Source organism: Carcharodon carcharias, chromosome 8, assembly GCF_017639515.1.
Source record: "Carcharodon carcharias isolate sCarCar2 chromosome 8, sCarCar2.pri, whole genome shotgun sequence".
Taxonomy (NCBI): Eukaryota; Metazoa; Chordata; class Chondrichthyes; order Lamniformes; family Lamnidae; genus Carcharodon; species Carcharodon carcharias.
The window spans coordinates 40,755,809-40,776,237 of record NC_054474.1 but is presented as its reverse complement, the minus strand read 5'-3'; the positions used below and the strand labels follow the sequence as shown (position 1 = coordinate 40,776,237).

At 42.5% G+C, this 20,429-nt stretch overlaps 1 protein-coding gene across 5 annotated transcripts in view; it reads left to right on the top strand.

The window, feature by feature from the left end:
* LOC121280754 (cyclin-dependent kinase-like 4) overlaps window positions 1–20,429 on the top strand; it is a 173,341-nt gene that overhangs the window by 133,007 nt on the left and 19,905 nt on the right. For 2 of the 5 annotated variants that reach the window (XM_041192915.1, XM_041192914.1), the window contains exons 10-11: window positions 959–1,028; window positions 16,475–16,684. In XM_041192915.1, coding sequence (XP_041048849.1) covers window positions 959–1,028; window positions 16,475–16,684 — 280 coding nt within the window. Of the gene's footprint in view, window positions 1–958; window positions 1,029–16,094; window positions 16,270–16,474; window positions 16,685–20,429 lie in introns of those variants that run through there. The other 3 variants (XM_041192916.1, XM_041192917.1, XM_041192918.1) reach the window with 3 other exon arrangements.

The following is a 20,429-nucleotide window of genomic DNA, read 5'->3' as shown; positions in this document are numbered from 1 at the left end:
ACAATCCTGAGAGCAGCATTTTGATGCATAAGGTCTTATAACTGTATCTAGACAAAAAAAAAACCCTCTTCTGTGTCTTTCATGTTGCACAAACATACACTGTTCTTATACAGGATTACCTGGAGCAGATCCTTATCTACTGACTTAGTTGCCATTCCACTGTCATCTAAGTGTAAACTGAATCCTAATTTCTAATTCCTAAATTTTAAATCCTTTGTTTATTCTGTTAAAGTAACAATCATTGTCATTATCATACACCTGGCTCATCATAATATTGTCAAATACCAATCTCGACAACATTTTGGTATAACCTATCAATTGCTTACAGATTGCTATCAAATTGAAATACATCAAGCCCATTCTTTGTATAAACGAGCTAGCTTTCAGTATCAGGTTTAAACGTAGATTCTTTTGAAAAAAATCAAGAGGTTGAATTTGTATTTGTTGGTGAGGAATGTTGAAAAATGGATCACTTTTCCACTTTGGCTCCTTGATAGGTACATAATTACTTAGGTGCAGAGAAAAGTTCTGTTCCAAAAACGTGCTTTTATTTCATCCACCAAAGAGCATGACAGCCACACCAATGTCACATTTCTGTTTCTCACACTCACTGTTGTTATCCCTCTGACTGAATTTATAGGTTTAAACCTAGCTTCTGCCAAAAGATGAACTATTTTGTGTAAGACAACATAGTCAGTATGGACTGAATCAATACTGTCCAAATCCTTTTTAAAGAGGACTCATATCAATAGGAAAAATAGACTTTCACCTCATAAATCGGGGCTGGATTCAAACTGAAATGTCAGAGGTGTTTGGAAGACGTTAACTCACTTTGCCAATTGGTTTCATGATGCACAGAAAAGACCACCATCACCCTGTCCCTTGTTCCTGTTTGGGTGCATCAGATCAAAGACATACCGCTTTTTTGTTGACAACATAAACTTGCAATTTTTTATAGGGCACAAGAAAAGGTGAAGATAAAAGCCAGCCCTTGTAGTAGCCAGGTGGCAGAAACTCTTCTAGCCCCAGTAAGTGATTAGATAAGGCGTGCATGCATTAAGTAGGTATGGTTTACTTGTTAGATTATAAGGAACATGTTTTTAAAAGTTTAATGCTAATTAGGTGATTTAAAAAAAATAGTGCAGTATCCCACTTTACACACATTGGCTTTATTTTGCTAAATAAGCAAACAAAAGAAAATATAGTCCTTAATACATAAGTGACAATGACTCTAAATGAAATATGTGGAATCATATGAACTGCAGTACTTTTTCCCCTCTGTTGTATATAATTAGTAACAGCATACCATATTTGTAAATTTTTATATATATATATATATATATATATTGCTTAAGAGTTAGTATCCTGCCAATTTTTGAATCATTCCCCAGTAAGACTCTGGGCTGGCAACTTGTCTCCAACCTCTGCTGATGCTACCCTTGGCTTGGCCTACTCAAGGCATGTGATAGCAAATAAAGTTGACTAGGCTGGGTCAATTCTCCCACACCATGAGGTTTATTCTCTGCCCAATGTTTCAACTTGATTGCAAGATCAAGATCAGGAACTCACATGAAATAACTTTTGGATGGCTTATATTATTTCACTACAGTGATACAGTGTTTGGGTATCAACACGGGGCCTACCATGTCTATCATAACATCAGACTTAAGGTCTTCTTATTTTTCTTCAATTTAAAATGGTTTTTCTTTTTGTTCTCCTTAGTTTCTTCCCATTCACCCCAATGTAGCTTTGCCAGATTGGACTAAGATGCCAGGCAAAAATGCTGTTTCTGGGCTCTACAGTTGTTTGGCAATATGACTCAAATTAGCTTTTTGATTTGTAAATGTTAGATAATTCTGACATTCTATTGCTTTAAAAATGATTTTTTAAGTTTCTGGAGTAGTGAGTAATATATTTACCAGTAAAATTTGTTTAATTGACGTTGACAATAAAAATCACTTTATATTTAAGGAAAGGGGACAATTAGTCCCAAACAGTCAGCACACTTATGCACTCTGCCTTGGATTGCATGACCTAAGGTGGAGTCCCAGATTTTCACACCAAGGTTCCCCAGATGATAGAAATCAGAAAAGTTAGAGAAAACCCATCCACCGCTTTCTTCATGGATGGCCAGACATAGCAGAATGGAGTTCTGGTGTTTGCACAGATTGCAGGATTCTCTTATGGTATTGTTTACTGTGTCCATATCACTATGCAGGTTCCTTTATATAACACACTTGCTTTCATGAGTCTTGAGCGGTTCCATTTTAATACTCTGCAACTGCTGTCTGACAAGCAGGAGCACATTATTCAGGTCTAAATCCATCTTCATAGCAGCTGCCATGGTTGACTGCAGAGTGCACTGATCATTGTTATTGCCTGTCCATTGATTTGGGGTTGATGCCTACTCAGGATTATGAGTTTCTGCCATGGGTCTTCATGTGATTAAACAGGCCAATTCTTGACCCACAGATCTTTGGACACATGTGGCAGGACAAGAGATAGTGGGATTTGGAGTGTAGGATTTTCTTCCTTTCTTTCCAACTCTGCCACCACTCTACCTCATCATTAAGGTGTTGGACTCAAAGCATGATGCAGCTTGATGGACAAGCTGACGCCATTCTAAATGATTGGTGGCAAGTCCTTAAAGCCAAGGACGCTGCGCTTTGAGGAGAGTTTCAGAATGTCTTTGAAGCATTTCTTTGTCCTCCCCTGGAATGTTGGCTGTTTGAAGCATTGAGAAAACAGGACCTAGTGAGGGAGAGTGTTTTCAGCTATTCAGATGCAGTGTCCAGTCCATCAAAGTTGGTTTTGCAGGAGTTTTGCCTGAATGCTAGTGGACCTGGCTTCAAGAAGGACAATAGCGTTTGTTCACAGGTTCTCCCATTGAATCTGGAGGAGGCGGCAGAGGCATTGCTGTTGGAATATTTTCTAGCTCTCTTATGTATTGCTGAGACACAGTCCAGGTCTCACTGCAGTACAGGAGTGTGGTGATGACAACTGCTTTTTACATGAGGACTTTTATTGACTTGTGGATGATTTGCTGTCAAATATTCATTGTCGTAGTTTATAGAAGGCTGAATTAGCACAGCTGACTGGGTTTGTATATCTGTCAATGGTGGCCTTTTGAGACAGTAGCTGCCAAGGTATGAGAAGTGCTCAACATATTCCAGAGTCTCTCCGTTTTTTTTTTACATTTGTTCATGGGATGTGGGCGTCACTGACTCGGCCAGCATTTATTACCCACCCCTGGTTGCCCTAGGGCATTTAAGAGTAAACCACATTGCTGAGGGTCTGGAGTCACATGTAAGCCAGACCAGGTAAGGATGGCAGATTTCCTTCCCTAAAGTACATTAGTGAACCAGGTGGGTTTTTACAACAATTGATAATGGTTTCATCCTCATTATTAGACTTAAAAAACATACGTGAGAGGTGGAATAGTTGGCTGACCAGGTGTGCGTTGATATGAGTTTTATTTTGGCAAAATGCAGGGAACAGGCCAAGTTTTTTGTTTGCAGAATTGAAGAGATCGTGAGTGGGCAACGACACAGCAGTCATACACAAACTGGAGATCATGTACATTTACGGAGGTCAGTTCAATTTTGGCACAGAGGCAACCAAGATTACAGTGTTTTCCATGTAGATAATATTTAATACTGACACCAAAGAGCAGTTGATCTTTGAGGTGAATAGCCACTGTCAGAAAGGTTGTAAATAGTACGGTGGCTATCACATAGCCTTATTTGACCTCAGTCCAGATTTTGAAGGCACTTGTTTCAGATCTCCCACTTAAGACAGTTGCAGTCATATCACCATGAAGCAATTGCAGGATTGTGAAGAAGTTTCTTGGACATCCAAAACTGTGGAGCGCAATCCACAGAGCCTCGTAATTTAGTGAGTCAGATGCTTTGATCAGGTTGATGGATGAAGAGTCCCTGGTATTGTTCTTGATGTTTTTCTTGGATTTGTCTGACAACAAGACCCTGTTGGAGGTTCCTTTGGAAGGTCTAAAGCCACCCTGTGTCTCTGGGAGGATTTCCTCAGCTGCATGAAGTAGGCGATTCAGGAGAATATGTGTCAGGATTTTCCCTGCTACGGACAAGAAGAAAATACCTCAATAGTTTTCACAGTGTGATTTATCTCCTTTCTTGAAAATAGTTATGATTGTCTTATTCCTGAATACAGGTTTGTGTGGGGGGGGGGGGGTTGGTGGGCGGCGTGCATGGATGGAGGGGGAGGAGTTATTTTTCCTTCCAAGTCCTTAGGATGAGTGCATGGAGTCTTGATTTGAGCATAAGTCTGCCAGCTTGGAAGATCTTAGCTGGAATACCATCGGGGCTTTGTTGCTTTACATCTGTTTGATTGCTTGTCGCAGCATTGGGGGATAGCCAGGAGAGTATCAGCTGCCGCTGTGGATTCATGTTTGAGGCATTGTTGAAACTGTTCTTTCTAGTGTGGCAGTATGGCATTGTCATCTTTAAGAAGAGAAACACCATCTTGTAAACAAAAGGGACTTAGTCCATTTGCCATCAGCCTTTAGATGGCCCTGGTGGCTTCAAAAAGGCTTTGCTTGTCATGATGATCAGCATATGGTTAGATCTCTCAGACATTCTCTTCCAACCACATGCCCTTTATCTTCTGGATTTGTCTTTGGGTTTCAGCCTTGACTGTTGGAATGCTGCTTTCTTGAGTTGCGACCTTGGGTTGTCCTGCCAGGCAATGAAGGCTGCTTGTTCTTTGTTCTAGGAGGTCACATATTTTGGCATTGTTTTCATTGAACCAGTGCTGGTTTTGATGATGCCTGAATCCAATGGTTTGGGCACAGGGGCCCAGCACAGCTGACTTTATTTGATCCCACTGTTCTTTAGTTGAGTTGAATGTGTGCAGATTTTCCAGATTGGTCATGAGTTTCACTTGGACTTCCTTTCTTTGGTCAGACTGTTTTAGGGCAGAGACATCAATCTTCTTCCTCTTGGACTTTTGGGCTTGCGATATCTTGTTTCTAGGTTGAAGTTCATCTGTCCAGCACGCATCATTCCCCCTCACGGATCAAGTGATACAGATATCACTTAGATCTTTGACTCGAAGAATTACATAATCCGGGAGCTGTCAGTGCTTTGATCTAGGATGCTTCCATGTGGTTTTGTGTTTGTCCTTCTGGCTGAAGAGAGTTTTTATTATAATGAGGCCATGCTGAGCACACTTTGTCACCAGTAGGACACCATTGGCATTAGCTTTTCCCATATGTTTTTCCCAATGGTTCCACTCCAGACATCAGAGTCACAGCCAACCTAGGCATTAAAGTCCCCAGAAGGATGATCTTTTGGCATGGCAGTGAGGACTTCACCAAGGTCAGAATGGAACTTTTCCTTAACAATTTCATCGGAGTCAAGAGTTGGTGAATAAGTGCTGATGAAGGGAGCATATTGGTTATGGCAGAACTGTAGGTAAAGTGTCATGAAGCTTTTGGGAGTTCTGGCAGTACATCCAAGATCCTATTCCAGATGGCAAAACTAACTCCAAAGGCACAAGGGTTGTTGTCAGCCTTTCCTTTCCAGTAGAATGTGTATCCTCCTGCTTGTTCTTTTAGCTGCCCCGCTGCAGGAAGGTGAATCTCACTGAGGGCAGCAATGTCAGTTTGATACTTCACGTGATATGATTGCAGTTCTTCTTTCTGGACAGTTACTTGAGATTATCCATGAGTGTTCAAAAATTCCAAGGAGCAAATTGTAGAATATTCTTTCTTTGACCACAAAGATGGTGATTCCACAGCGTGTGGTTCCCCAGCCAGGTGAAAGTGTGACCACCTATTTTTAGGGCATCTTTTCTATCCCCTTCCCTGACTGGGGTGAGCAGAGGGTGAGAAGTGGACTGCTCAGTCATAGATGCTGTTTCCCAAGGATACCTCTGTCCCAACATGGGTGTTCAGTGACTTTCATGCACATACTGCCTATGTGCAGATTCTTATCGGAACTCCCAATAGCCCTGCCTGTCCCTGTTGCCAATTCTCCATCACCGCAGGATTTGGTAGATGGACCCTGGTAGAAACCTGCACGTGACCTTGTTTAACGTGAGGACCTCGGGGCGTGTCATTGTCACATGACCTTGACGGGGCAATGGTCAGATTTCAGTGACTTGTTGAGCCACAATGACCAGGACCACCTTGTCGCTGCAGCCTTCTTTCGTCTCCACAGCCATTGAGTTTCACAGTCTTCTTTCGCCTGTCTGGAGTCTTGCCAGGGTTGGCTTTAACTCTGATGTTGAGGACTTTACAGGCCGCACTTTGTTGGGCACATTCCCTGACCTTGCCTCCATAGCTGGCCCTACCAGGACCAGGGAGCCCCGGAGGGCATTAATAAAGGGATTGTTGGAGTGCACAAGATTCTCCACTACTTCAAGGTTACAATCCATGAAGAAGAGTGTGTTGATAATGGACAGGAAATTGAATGGTAATTTCTTCCACCCAGAGCTCAACTGGTTTTCTGGAGAGGCGGAGAAAATGGGGCAGGATAATTCCTGGCACCCAAATCTCTCGTCTGAAAGCAAATAGGAGCCTTGTGGATATATTTAAATCTTGATCAATTGAGTTGATTACAACACTGATGCCTCTTTCCGTCCTTGCTGCCTGATGAATGTCACTTTTTTCTTCCGTCCATGAACCATGAGCTGTTCAAATTTTGAGGCAGACAGTTTAAATGCTACATCAGGGGAGCTTTCAGTTGACATTGGAACAAGTAGTAACAAATATCTGAAGACATTTTTCTTGCAATAGATTGTGGAGTTTTATCATCATAACAGTTTTAAACATTCTTCTAGTCACTGTTATACGCCCTGATCTGTAATGAAATTTTTAGTATTTCAACTGTTTCTTGATAGAATCCTCCTCTGGCAGGAGAAGCAGGAGGAAGTTGTAAACTGAGCTACAGCTCAAGAGAGAGCAACAAAAAGTAGCATGTTCAGAGGAATTCTCACCTTTCCAATAGAGTTTGTAGGCCCTGAATAACATAGCTGCAGTTCAGATAGAAGACAGACTGATTTTACAAATAATCCATGAGAACATTGCACTACATGCTACAAGATGTGCAGCCAACTGCTACAGTGAGCACGACACTGTGAGTTGTTGTCAAGATCACAGCTGTCCTGAACTTCTTTGTTTTCGGCCCTTTTCAGTCATTTCGGGGACATATGTATGAGAAACGTCAATTACTCTGTAATCCATGTTTATATTAAACAGGCAACGACTGATACCCTGTCTGTTGCAAAAACATGTATCACTTTTTCCACTGATTGCAGAAACGGCAGGGCAGAACTTTGGGTTTTTGCAGGACACCTGCAAGTCCAGAGCATTTACAGCACCCACGTCATCCTGCAGGCTCCCCCATACAACGTGGACACTTCTACAAGTCACAAGAAGCTCACTTTAATAGTTTGCAACTGAACAGCAACACATCTTGCAGGCCAATATCCACTTTCCTAGCTGTTGCTATCTGATTCTTTTATATTACATCAGATATCTATCCCTCCCTTGTTTGTCCCTGTACAGTACATTAAGCACTAGTTGCTTGGAGACAAGGGCTTTCCTTTGTGCATCAGCCTTATGATAGCTCTTAGAAACCTATGTTCAGTATTTGAACAGATGAATGGGCAGACTATTGGAGTCCTCAATCAATGATTCAGATGTCTGGACAGTTCAGGTGACTTCTTGCAACATAGCCCAGAAAGAGTGTTCCACCTGATTGCAGTGTGCTGAATGCACTCCAGTGGAGACAACAAATAAAACCACCAATGGAGGAGGACTTTCTTTGTTTTGAGGAGGAGGACACTGACGACATAGAAAATGGCAAGCTAGTGGGAGGCGTCAAACAGTTGCCTAGAGCCAAAGCTCTTTGGCAGAATCTCCCTGAAGAGAATTTAAGCTGAACAATCCATGCTCCCCTGAATTAACAGCCATGTCCAACATCTGACCCAGTCCTTCCATCAATACCAAACAACAACAACTTATATAGCACCCTTAACATAATGAAACATCCCAAGGCGCTTCACAGGAGCATTATAAAACAAATGTTGGGATTTTCCAGCCCCGTTGTGGCGGCACCCGCCTCAGGATATTCGATGACCCTGCCAAAAGTCCATTGACTTTGGCTAAAGCATGGGAAGGGGTAGACTGCTTTGGCTCATTTAAAGATTTATGACGTGCTTATAGTCAGCAACCTCAAACCTGAGACTTCATCGCAGACCACAACAATTTGATGTGTGCTGGGCAGTCTGGACCAACTTTCTTTGTGGTACCAGTGAGGATAATAATTAGAGATACACAATTGCAAAAGTGAAGTAATCAGGAGGAATGGTTTCATTTTCCATTCCCATTTCATGGTTGACTTTTGGTAGGACCAGACAATCCCTGCGGCAGGCGGGCTGTAAAATCCCATCCAAAGTATGACAAAGAGCCGCATAAGGCGATTTAAGGTCAGGTGACTGAAAGCTTGTTCAAAGAGGTAGGTTTTAAGAAGTGTCTTAAAGGAGAAAAGTGAGGTAGAGAGGCTGAGAGGTGTGGTGAGAGAATTCCACAACCTGGGGCCTACACATTTGAACGCATGGCCATCAATGGTGGAGCAACCATAATTGGGAATGGATAAGAGGACAGAATTAGAAGAGTGCAGGTATCTCAGAGGAGTGTGTGGTTGGAGGAGACGACAGAGATAGCAAGGGGCAAGGCCATGGAGAGATTTAAAATCAAGCACCGGGAGCCAATACAGGTCAATGGGCACAGGGGTAATGGGGGATTGGGAATTGCTGCAAGTCAAGACATGGGCAGGAGAGCTTTGGATGACCTCAAGTTTATGGAGGGTAGAATGTGGGTGACCAGCCAGGAGTTCATTGGAATAGTCAAGGTAGTAGTAACCAAAAAAATGAGGATTTCAGCAGCAGATGAGCTGAGACAGGGGCGAAGTCAGGCAATGTTATGGAGTTGGAAATAGGTGGTCTTAGTGATGGCACAGATATGAGGTTGGAAGTTCATCTCAGGATCAGATGTGACACCAAGGTTGCAAACAAACTGACTTAATCTCAAACTGTCACCAGGGAGAAGGATGGAGTCAATAGTTAAGGAACAGAGTTTGGAGCAGGGACTGAAAACAATGGCTTCAGTCTTCCCAATACTTAATTGGATTCATGTTGCATAACATTGCAAGATCATCAGTTAGTGCAAGAACACTTTGTACACAACAATTGTATATATCATTGTGGCCCTAATGACTTAGAGAAATGCTTACACCCTATTTGTCACCCTTGTGTGAGCTGCTAGTGTCTACCTGACATGCTCCATTACCCATCTATTCTAGTGTTTCTACAAGGTGACATCCACGTGGCTACAGCATGGGAAGGGGTAGACTGCTTTGGCTCATTTAAAGATTTAAGACATGCTTATAGTCAGCAACCTCAAACCTGAGACTTCATCGCCGACCACAACAAGTTGATGTGTGCTGGGCAGTCTAGACCAACTTCCTTTCTGATACCAATGAGGCTAATAATTGGAGATACAATTGCAAAAGTGAAGTAATTGGGAGAAATGGTCTCATTTTCCATTCCCATATCATGGTTGGCCCTGCTACCAAGCTGCAACTCAGACTCCCAGAGCCCAGTGATCTGAGTCAAACACCCATGCGTTCTATCACCCTGCCCGTCTCAGGTGGGGTAAGTTGTTAAGACTAGACGAGAGTCTGAATGGCTTCAGTAGACCAGAGATATTGTTATTACTGGTGTTACAGGTGGGTGAGCTGCAGCATATGTGGAGGTGACCACATGCTCCAGGATTAACTGCAAAATATTGATGCCATGCGTGAAAACCTGACACGAGTGGGTTGCAGACTCTTCCATTCTATCTGACATGTTTTGGAAGATGCGTGGTAGGAAGTCTAATATAATTGTTGGTGCTCAGAAATCATAATTTTTTAAATGATGAGCCACACCTCTGCCCTGTTCAATAGAATTGAGATGTGAATGAGCCTCCAGTTAATTGGTGGGCTTTCCTTGCCACCTTCTCCCGTTCCTGCTCCCTTGTGTTCAGTGAATCCCCCGATGCAGTCATCTTAGGCTCACTATTCATGTCAGGTGGGCTGCCAATTTCTGTGCTGGTGCTAGGCAAAGTAAGAGCAAGTGATGGTGCCTGATCATCAGGGTTTCCACGTCCGTTTGTCTGGCACAAGCATTTGAGTGTAAGAAAAGGGGAGACAGACAAGGTTCAGAATAAAGTTTCAAAGGCAAGCACTTGTAGACAGTGTGGGTAGAAATTCGATGCAGGTATTGGAGAGGCAGACACCTTGGGAAGAACTTTACCAGTCGGTGAGCCGGAGCGGGGCCCGCTCACTGATGCATAAAATGATGCGCGGTGATGTCGGGGGGAATTCCCGACATCAGCGCGCCTAATTTAAATTTTCAGGAAGGTGGGAACGCAGCAAAATCAGCTGCGCGCCTGCCAACCTGTCAATGGCCAATTGAGGCCATTGACAGGGTCAATTAAGTAATTAAAGGACCTGCCCGTCCAACCGTAAGATTGGCCGGTCGGCCGGGAGTCCCTGTGGGAAGTAGAAAAAACATGAAACGTCATCCACGGGTTGGATAAGGTTTCATGTAGGCTTTAAAAAATTTTAATAAAGATTTTGTAAAAATTATGGACATGTCCCAACTCATGTTGTCACATGAGGGGACATGTAAGGGAAATTTTTTTTTTCTATTTTTAATATTTTTGAAAGTAGAGGCGGCACTCAGGGATCCTCCCCCGCCCACACAGGGAGCGCATAGCACTTCTGTGCGGATGTCATACTGGCCGGGCCTTAATTGGCCCGCCCATGTAAAATGGCGCTGCGCCTCCAATCAGGAGCGCCGATTGGAAGTGCGCCCGTATGTGCCCGCCCATCAACTTCCGCACCACAACGGGAGGAAAATTCAGCCCCTTATTCTACTTCTCTGCTCAGTGGAATTTTGCCAGACCTGGTTGAAATGGATGCTATCTCATTGAAGGAATTGTAGCATAAAACACAGTGATACATGGAGGGAAAATGAAGTGCAGAATAGGAGAGGAGAAGAACCACCAATATGGCACATCACAGCAGCTTTGTCCATCCATCAAAGGGAAGTAGTTTATGTTGCTGTCAAATGCCAAGAAAAGACATACATGGCTTTTTGTAAACAATGGCTAAACATATTTTAATGTTCAACATGCCCTCCGCAGGTATGCACTAAATTGTAATTTTTACTTCCTCCAAAATAAGGCTCCCACCTTCCACGTCAATGCACTTACCATTCATCAGCATAAGCCTTACAAGAGAGAACTAGATCCTCTGCATATCTTACTGGGCTAATTCAAGATATCAAGTGCTAAAGGGATCTTTATTTCTCTAGTCTTCCATACCTAATGTACGTCAAGGTGTCTGCAATTAAGACCATTTAATTCAAGATTTCCACGTCATCCAGAAGGTTTTACATTGACATGCACTTTAACCTTATACTCAGTTCTTTTGTCAAAAATGAATCGGGAGCCTTACTGAGGAAAGCTATCCAAGTATTCATCACTCATATTAAGTCACATCTGAGCCATCCAAGCAGGTGTGATCCCACACGCCTTCAAGTTTGGTTCACTTCCCAGTAAAATTGTCCAGTTGCAGATGAGGACTGGGACGAGTGAAATAAGAAAGAAATCTTGTAGGTAGTTGCACTTACTAGTTACAAATTGTAGACTAATGCAAGGCGATGCCTCTGGAACTCCATGTCTGCCATTGGCTATGGACCTGAAAATGGTCCTTTTCCAATTTCTACCACAAAGAAAGAAATAACTTGCATTTTTAAGGTGCCGTTTATGTATTAAAGATGTCCCACAGTACTTCACAGGCACTCAATTGCTTTGAAGTGTAGTCAAAATTGTTTTGTAGGCAAATGTAGCATCTAATTTGAACACTGCAAGGTACCAGACTCACAGCACTGAGATAAATGAGCAATGCTCTTTCGATGGTGTTGGTTGAAGGATGAACATTGGCCAGGATCCTGGAATTATTCCCTGCTCTTCTTTGAAACATTTTGAGGGGAAATTTACATGGGGGTTCTCTTGCTCTTGCACTAGAGTTATGATGAACAATTATGAATTCACCCTTCGCACTGGAAATTTATTTTTATATTTGTTCATACAATATGAATGTCACTGGTAAGACTAGCATTTGTTGTCCTTCCTAATTGACCTTCAGAAAGGGCTGGTGAGCTTCTTGAATAATTGCAGTGTTAGCGAAGGAGTTTGAGGATTTTGACCTAGTGCCGATGAGGGAACAATTATATATTTCCAAACCAGGATATTGTGTGATGTGGAGGGGAACTTGCAGGTGATGGTATCCTCATGTATCTGCTACCTTTGTTCTTCTAGGTGGTAGAGGTCATGAGTTTGGGAAGTGTTGTTGACAGAGGCGTGGTAAATTTCAGCAGTGAACCTTGTAGATGGTTGTCATGGAAAGAATGTTTTTGCTTTCTTTCTGCCCATAATCAGAAGATTTTGTATGGAAGGAGGTGTGTCTTTCCTTCTTCTTGGAGTGTGCTTTCCAATTAAATAATTCAGCACCAGCCTCAGTGAGCTTAAAAATAAATTTGTTATTCTCAAACGCTTACCCCGAATTAAATTCAATGTCACACACGTTCAGTCTCACTATTGCACCCACATACACAAAGATTGGATACAGATGAAGGTCATCCACTTTTACACATTACAGTTATCTCAGTCTCTGGTTTAAGATCTTCAGTCTCCCACGTGGGAGGCCTGTGGTCTTTTGATTGGATTTGATGATTAACGTTGGAATGATGGTCTCATAAAGCGAAGGGTTCAAGGCAGTTTGTGAGGTTACTTGTTGTCCAATAGCTGGAAGGTTGGTTTTCACGTGAACTTGAAACTGGAATAAATGGGTCTTTTTCTGATTGGCAGGACATGACGAGTGGCGTCCCACAGGGGTCTGCACTAGGGCCTCAACTTTTTAAGATTTACATCAATGACTTCAATGAGGGGAGTGAAGACATGGTAGCTAAATTTGCAGATGACACAAAGATAGGTAGAAAAGTATGTTGTGAAGAGGACATGAGGAGGTTGCAAATGGATATAGATAGGTTGAGTGAGTGGGCAAAGATCTGGCAAATGGAGTTTAATGTGGGAAAATGTAAAGTTGTTCAGTTTGGCAGGAAGAACAAAAAAGCAGCATGCAACTTAAATGGAGAACGTCTGCATAATTCTGAGGTGCAAAGGGATCTAGGTGTTCTAGCACAAGTCACAAAAAGTTGTTATGCAGGTACAGCAAGTAATTAATAAGGCTAATGTAATGCTATTCTTTATTATGAAAGGGATTGAACGTAAAGTAAGGATGATATGCTTCATTTATACAGGGCATTGGTGAGACTGCACCTCGAATATTGTATACAGTTCTGGTCTCCTTTTTTAAGGAGATTTAAGAAATGCATTGGAGGCGGTTCAAAGGAGGTTTACTAAATTCATACCTGGAACGAGGTGGTTGTCTTATGGGGAAAGATTGGACAAACTGGGCATGTTTCCAATGGAGTTTAGAAGAGTGAGGGGTGATTTGATTGAAGTATAGAAGATCCTGAACGGCCTTGACAAAGTGGACATCGATAGGATGTTTCCTCTTGTGAATGAGTCCAGAGTTAGGGGGCACTGTTTTAAAATTAGGGGTTGCCCTTTTAGGACAGAGATGAGGAGAAATATTTTTTCTCAGAGAGTTGTGTGACTTTGGAATTCTCTGCCTCAGAAGGTGATGGAGGCAGGGTCATTGAATATTTTTAAGGCAGAGGTAGATAGATTCTTGTTGGGCAAGGGAATCAAAGGTTATTGGGGTTAGATGAGGAAGTAGAAATCGAAACACAAGAAGATCAGCCATGATCTTATTGAATGGCGGAGCAGGCTCGAAGGGCAAATGGTGTTCGTATTTCTTATGGAACAGGTTATGTATTCTGGCTGCCTGATGTTTTGAAACTTGTTTCTGGGTCTGGTTCACAGTCTGGTTGAACTGATGGCTTTGGAGGAAGTACTGCAAACAACTCTTAGCTGATTTTTGAAAGCAGACAAAAACATAGCTGCCTCACCACATGACTTTCCACAAGTTCAAGACCTTTTCCAAATAAGACATAATGTTTATGTTGATTACACATCCTGTGTTGTGGGTTAACACCTCTGCAGTCCACCCAGTTTAGTTTGGATGGGGAAAGCCATCATGATACAATGGGATGGCGATAGGGGCCAGTCACTTCAATCTGCCACCAATTGACTTTTAACCTTACCTTTTGTTCAGCATGAAACATGAAGACATGCAGCCTGGAAAACCCCGTAGTCTTTTGTGTTGGCCCATCTTTAAAGTCCTCGGAGGGCTATGAATATCTGTATTTAATTAGGTATTCGCTTGAGATTTGGTACTGTCTGTAGTGCAAATGCAAAGGTCACATGTTTACAGCAGCCATTTTAATACCTTGTTTGTGTCCAGTTTTCTTAAAATTATTGACTGAACATTCATAATGTCAGTATGACATTCCTCCCAGGTTATGGTCAAGGTTCTCCTAAGTTATGGAGAAAGCATGATATTTGGAACAGTATTTAAAAATATTGACTATATTTAGCAAAACTTCTTTTTCTGTTATCACATTTCTGTTTAAACCAATTTTTGAATGAACTTTGGAATTATCAAGGTGATGGTTCCCAGTGTAGGGAATGGAATACTTTTTTCAGCTTTTTGAACACAAAGTATGAACACAAGATGTTGCACAGTCAACCAAAGTCAATGTTATTAAACATTGTTCCAAATATCATGCTTTCTCCATGATTTAACAGAACCTTGACCACAACCTGGGAGGAATCTCATTATTGATGTTTCCACTTACCCACATGTTATTCTTATAACCTCTCTGGGTAAGGCTGATAAATAAGTCTCCGATATGTAAAATGTTGCCCTATTGTGTGACCTTATCCCCAGATTTATTTTATTTTGAATTAATTGGATGACCTATGAAGTATTTTGTTTCAGATAATGTTGTTCATATTTCTGTAAACCATATGCTAGAATCCGGGGGAAGGGGAAGAAAAAATAACAGAAGAAAACTAAACAACTTCATGAAAGAAATTAGTTGATTAAATGTTGGTGGTGTTAATTCAAGCTATGACTGGGAAACTCAGTGAAGAATAAATGTTTTTAAAGAAAAGGCATTGCTAATAGGGATTAGAACACCTTTATATTTCGGGGTATTTTCTAATCTTCTTACCCTGGGTAATTTTAGTCTTCTATCTTAGATCATTCTCATGGTAAGTCCCAACTCCTCAAACTTTTCAAAGTGTCTATCCTTGATTTGAAATCTAGGTTAACATGTGGCAGCATGCTGTGAATTGAACAATAAACCCTGTTTGATAATTCTTCTTCATTTTCATAAGATCCCACATAAACACATTGTTTTAACTTTAAAATATCAAACTAATTTATTTCACAGAAGATGAACAACCATGTAAGAAATATGTTATAATATAGTGACATATTGATTTCCAACTAAATCTTCGAGTGGGAAAAGTAATGAAGAGATTGCAATTCTAAGAACTAAGCTAATACTTTGCAAATAGCATTTTAAAGTTTTTATTTTCTTTGATAATATTGAACGACCTAGCATTGACTGGCTTCTTTCCTGACATTTCAAAATATCGCCTCCTTCTAACTTAAGCAGAAGTCTTTTTATTACCTGAAAAAGAATTACTGGAATTTTGTGAGTTGTGAATGTCTGATCTCTCAAATTCAAAATAGAACATATAAACTGAATCAATTGCACATTTAAGTTCAGATGATCTCTCATGCTCTCTCAAGCTTGTAACTGATGAAACTTGCAAGGTTTTATTGTGATCAGCCTGTCACAACATACTGGCTTTAGCTGGTTGCTGAATACCATGTGTAATTTGTATTTAATGGGACATCCACTGATTCAAAACTAGACAAAAAATACTTTAATTTTGTCACAGCTACCAAAGACTTCCTTCCTCAGTTGAAGGATATTAATAGAATGGTGGAATGTGTTAAATGCAGATGGTACTAAAACAGATCTTTATTGAGGTAATGGTTATGCTGGCAACCAAGAGAATCTGTTTGATGTTGTCGCAAATCAAGAAGGGTGGAGTTGGAGCAAAAGTGTACCTGTGTGAACAAGAAAATCTGAGGGAGGCATGGGGAGCAGCCAAACCACTTTTTCCTTCTTAAGGGTGCTGACAGAAAGTTGGTTGGCCACCCCAGAATCTCAATATCTGCCCATTGGGTGGAGTCCAAGACGTATGAGGCATGGGGAAGTCCTAGCTGGAGCATTCACCTGAAGGTAAGTGACTAAAATGCCTGTGCAGTCAGTATATTCCATTTGATTTGCTTCAATGGGTGTTTTAACACGTCAGAGTAACCACCATGTTGACCCACAGAATTATGAAAATCAGAAGAAGGGTGCTGGAGGACTGTTCACCATGAGACCTCACCTGGGTTCAATGGCAAGGAGAGCACCTTCCAAAAATAGCTTATGGTGGAATAGGAGAAACAAGTGGGATATAATGCATCCAGATGCACCTCTACCCAAACTGAGTCTATACCCACTCATCAAGCCACTAAAGAAAAATGCCTGTCTAGTTCTTCAGGTAAGCTGTCCTGCTCCTTCCCATAGAAATTTCTTCCAAATTATATCAACACACTTTACTTTTAAATCAGGGTTTTTTGGATATGTGGAGTGTAAGGAATTCAATGGTGCTCTCCATTGGAAAGATTTGTGTATTTTCTTATTATTTCATGGGATGTGAGCATTGCTGGCAAGGCCAGCATTTGCTGCCTCTCTCTAATTGCCCTTGTGAAGGTGGTGATGAACTGCTGCAGTCTATGTGATGTGGGTACACGCATTGTGCTATTGTGAGTTGAAATATCTAAGAAACCCAACAAAACCTAAATGTCAGTTGAATAGGGTGATGCAAAATCAGGTAACCAAAATAGAAAGAATGTCTGAAAGGTGCAGCAAAAAGTACTTGGCTAGAAAATAGTAATTTCTCTTCTCTTAGAATTAATGATAATCAGTGAAGTGCTTAACAAACATCTGTTTCTTAATCATCTATATGCGCTTCAGCTAGTTGTATTACCTTGTATAAACTAAATAATTTTCCCTGTAATAGTCATTCAAATATTGGGCTATAATTTCCTAGAAATGGCAATCAACGTCAGAGTGCCACTCCGTGAACAATTACTTACTCTAAATTTTTTCCATGCCTGTCTCATCTGATCTTCTGACTCAGGCCGGGCAAGATCCAGGCAGCACAGCTATCTCCAAGGCCCAGTGTCGCAGTCCAGCTCTGTTAGATTGAAGAAGGACACGGAGGTGGGGAGTGACGGCATAGGAGGGGAATGGTGGGGTTCAGACATTAGTGAGGTTGGAGGGGTCGAACATTAGGGGGTTGGTCAAACATCAGGGGTGGTGTGATGGCTGGGGGGGTTTCGGACATCAGGTTGGGACATGATGGGGGTGGTCGGGGGTTGGTCATCAGGGTGGTGTGGGGGCAGTCGGACATCGGGTGGGGGTGGGGAGGGGTTCGGACATTGGAAGGGGTTGGGGGGGTTGGACATCGGTGGGGTGTGGTGTCATAGGACAAGAGGGAGGACCGGTCAGGTCAGGAGCGGGGATAGTACCTGCAGGGAGGGCGGGAGGAGGTATATGTACGGTGAGGTCAGTGGTGGGGGGGTTTGGGATGGTAGGGGTGATGGTCAGTCCTGTGGGGGTGGGTCGGGTTAGGTCGGGGGGGATTCCCATGAGGAATCTGGGGGGTGGGGAAATCATTGTGGGGAGGGGGGGTAGTTGGAGGTGGGAGCAGTTGGAGGTGAGGGCAAACACCTGGGGAGGGTCAGGGTTGTGGGGTGTCCCTGGGGTGGGGTGGGGTACGGTTGGGGGTATAGGGGAAGCCCTGTGGGGGGCTGGTTTGTGTTTTTGCAATAGTTACCCAGAGGTTAGAAGATGTTTTACTTCTTCTAACCTTTTCTGGGTAACTATTTGCGTAACACAGCTGGAACCATCAGATGTTTGCAATTTAAGTCGCATTGTCAGATGGTTCCTAGAGCTGAGTAATTGCTTAGAGGAAGTTTGCACCTAAGACCAACAGAGGACAACTAAAAATGAAATAAGGAGGGAGAAGATTAAATATGAGGGTAAACTAGCCAGTAATATAAAAGAAGATTGCAAGAGTTCTTTTAGATATATAAAGGGTAAGAGAGAGGCAAAAATGGACATTGGGCCACTGGAAAATGACGCTGGAGAAGTATTAGTGGAGAACAAAGAAATGGCGGAGGAACTGAATAGGTACTTTGCGTCAGTCTTCATGGTGGAAGACACGAGTAACATCCCCAAAGTTCAAGAGAGTTGGGGGGCAGAGGTGAGTATGGTGGCCATTACCAAGGAGAAAGTGCTAGGAAAATTGAAAGGTCTGAAGGTGGATAAATAACCTGGACCAGATGGATTACACTCCAGAGTTCTGAAGGAGATAGCTGAAGAGATAGTGGAGGCGTTAGTGGTGATCTTTCAGGAATCACTGGAGTCAGGGAGGGTCCCAGAGGACTGGAAAATCGCTAATGTAACCCCCCTGTTTAAGAAGGGAGTGAGGCAAAAGACGGGAAATTATAGGCTGATTAGCCTGACCTCGGTCATTGGTAAGATTTTAGAGTCCATTATTAAGGATGAGATTTCAGAATACTTGGAAGTGCATGGTAAAATAGGGCAAAGTCAACATGGTTTCATCAAGGGGAGGTCATGCCTGACAAATCTGTTAGAGTTCTTTGAGGAGGTAACGAGTAGGTTAGACAATGGATGTTATCTAATTGGACTTCCAGAAGGCCTTTGACAAGGTGCCGCACAGGAGGCTGCTCAGTAAGATAAGAGCCCATGGTGTTAGAGGCAAGGTACTAGCATGGATAGAAGATTGGCTGTCTGGCAGGAGGCAGAGAGTGGGGATAAGGGGGTTCTTCTCAGGATGGCGGCCAGTGACTAGTGGAGTTCCGCAGGGGTCAGTGTTGGGACCACAGCTTTTCACTTTATACATTAATGATCTAGATGAAGGAACTGAGGGTATCCTGGCTAAGTTTGCAGATGATACAAAGATAGGTGGAGGGACAGGTAGTATTGAGGAGGCGGAGAGGCTGCAGAAGGATTTGGACAGGTTAGGAGAATGGGCAAAGAAGTGACAGATGGAATACAACGTGGGGAATTGTGAAGTTATGCACTTTGGTAGGAAGAATAGAGGCATAGACTATTTTCTAAATGGGGAGAGAACTCAGAAATCTGGAGTGCAAAGGGACTTGGGAGTCCTAGTCCAGGATTCCCTTAAGGTTAACTTGCAGGTTGAGTCGATAGTTAGGAAGGCAAATGCAATGTTGGCATTTATTTCAAGAGGACTAGAGTATAAAAGCAGGGATGTGCTGCTGAGGCTTTATAAGGCTCTGGTCAGATCACATTTAGAATATTGTGAGCAATTTTGGGCCCCATATCTCAAGAAGGATGTGCTGGCCCTGGAGACGGTCCAGAGGAGGTTCACGAGAATGATCCCAGGAATGAAAGGTTTAACATATGAGGAACGTTTGAGGACTCTGGGTCTATACTCAGTGGAGTTTAGAAGGATGAGGGGGGATCTGATTGAAATTTACAGAATACTGAAAGGCCTGATAGAGTGGATGTGGGGAAGATGTTTCCATTAGTAGGAGAGACTAGGACCCGAGGGCACAGCCTCAGAGTAAAGGGAAGACCTTTTATAACAGAGATGAGGAGAAACTTCTTTAGCCAGAGAGTGGTGAATCTATGGAATTCATTGCCACAGAAGGCTGTGGAGGCCAGGTCATTGAGTGTATTTAAGACCGAGATAGATAGGTTCTTGATTGGTAAGGGGATCAAAGGTTACGGGGAGGAGGCGGGAGAATGGGGTCGAGAAACTTATCAGCCATGATTGAATGGCGGAGCAGACTTGATGGGCCGAATGGCCTAATTTCTGCTCCTATGTCTTATAGCCTTATGCACTTCTGGGCAATTGTCATGCAAACCCTGACCTTTGAAGTTCTGAGAGAGGTACCCCAGTGCATCTTTGCAGTACTCCCCAAATCCGACGCTAGAGAGCTTGGAAGTTAACTGTCCCAGATCCCTATTCCCTTGTAGGCTGCTTTGCTGGCCACTGATAATATTCAAGCTATTTCATTTCCATTTTTCTCTGAAAGTGATTGCTTGAAATACGAATCATGTTCCCAATGATATTTTTTCCAATTGGTAAAAGTCTATCTTAATTAATTGGGGAATTTTCAAATCAATCAGGATGGACAAAACTTTCAACTTTTCCTTCGGGGGTGGGTTCAAAATGGACGTTGGAG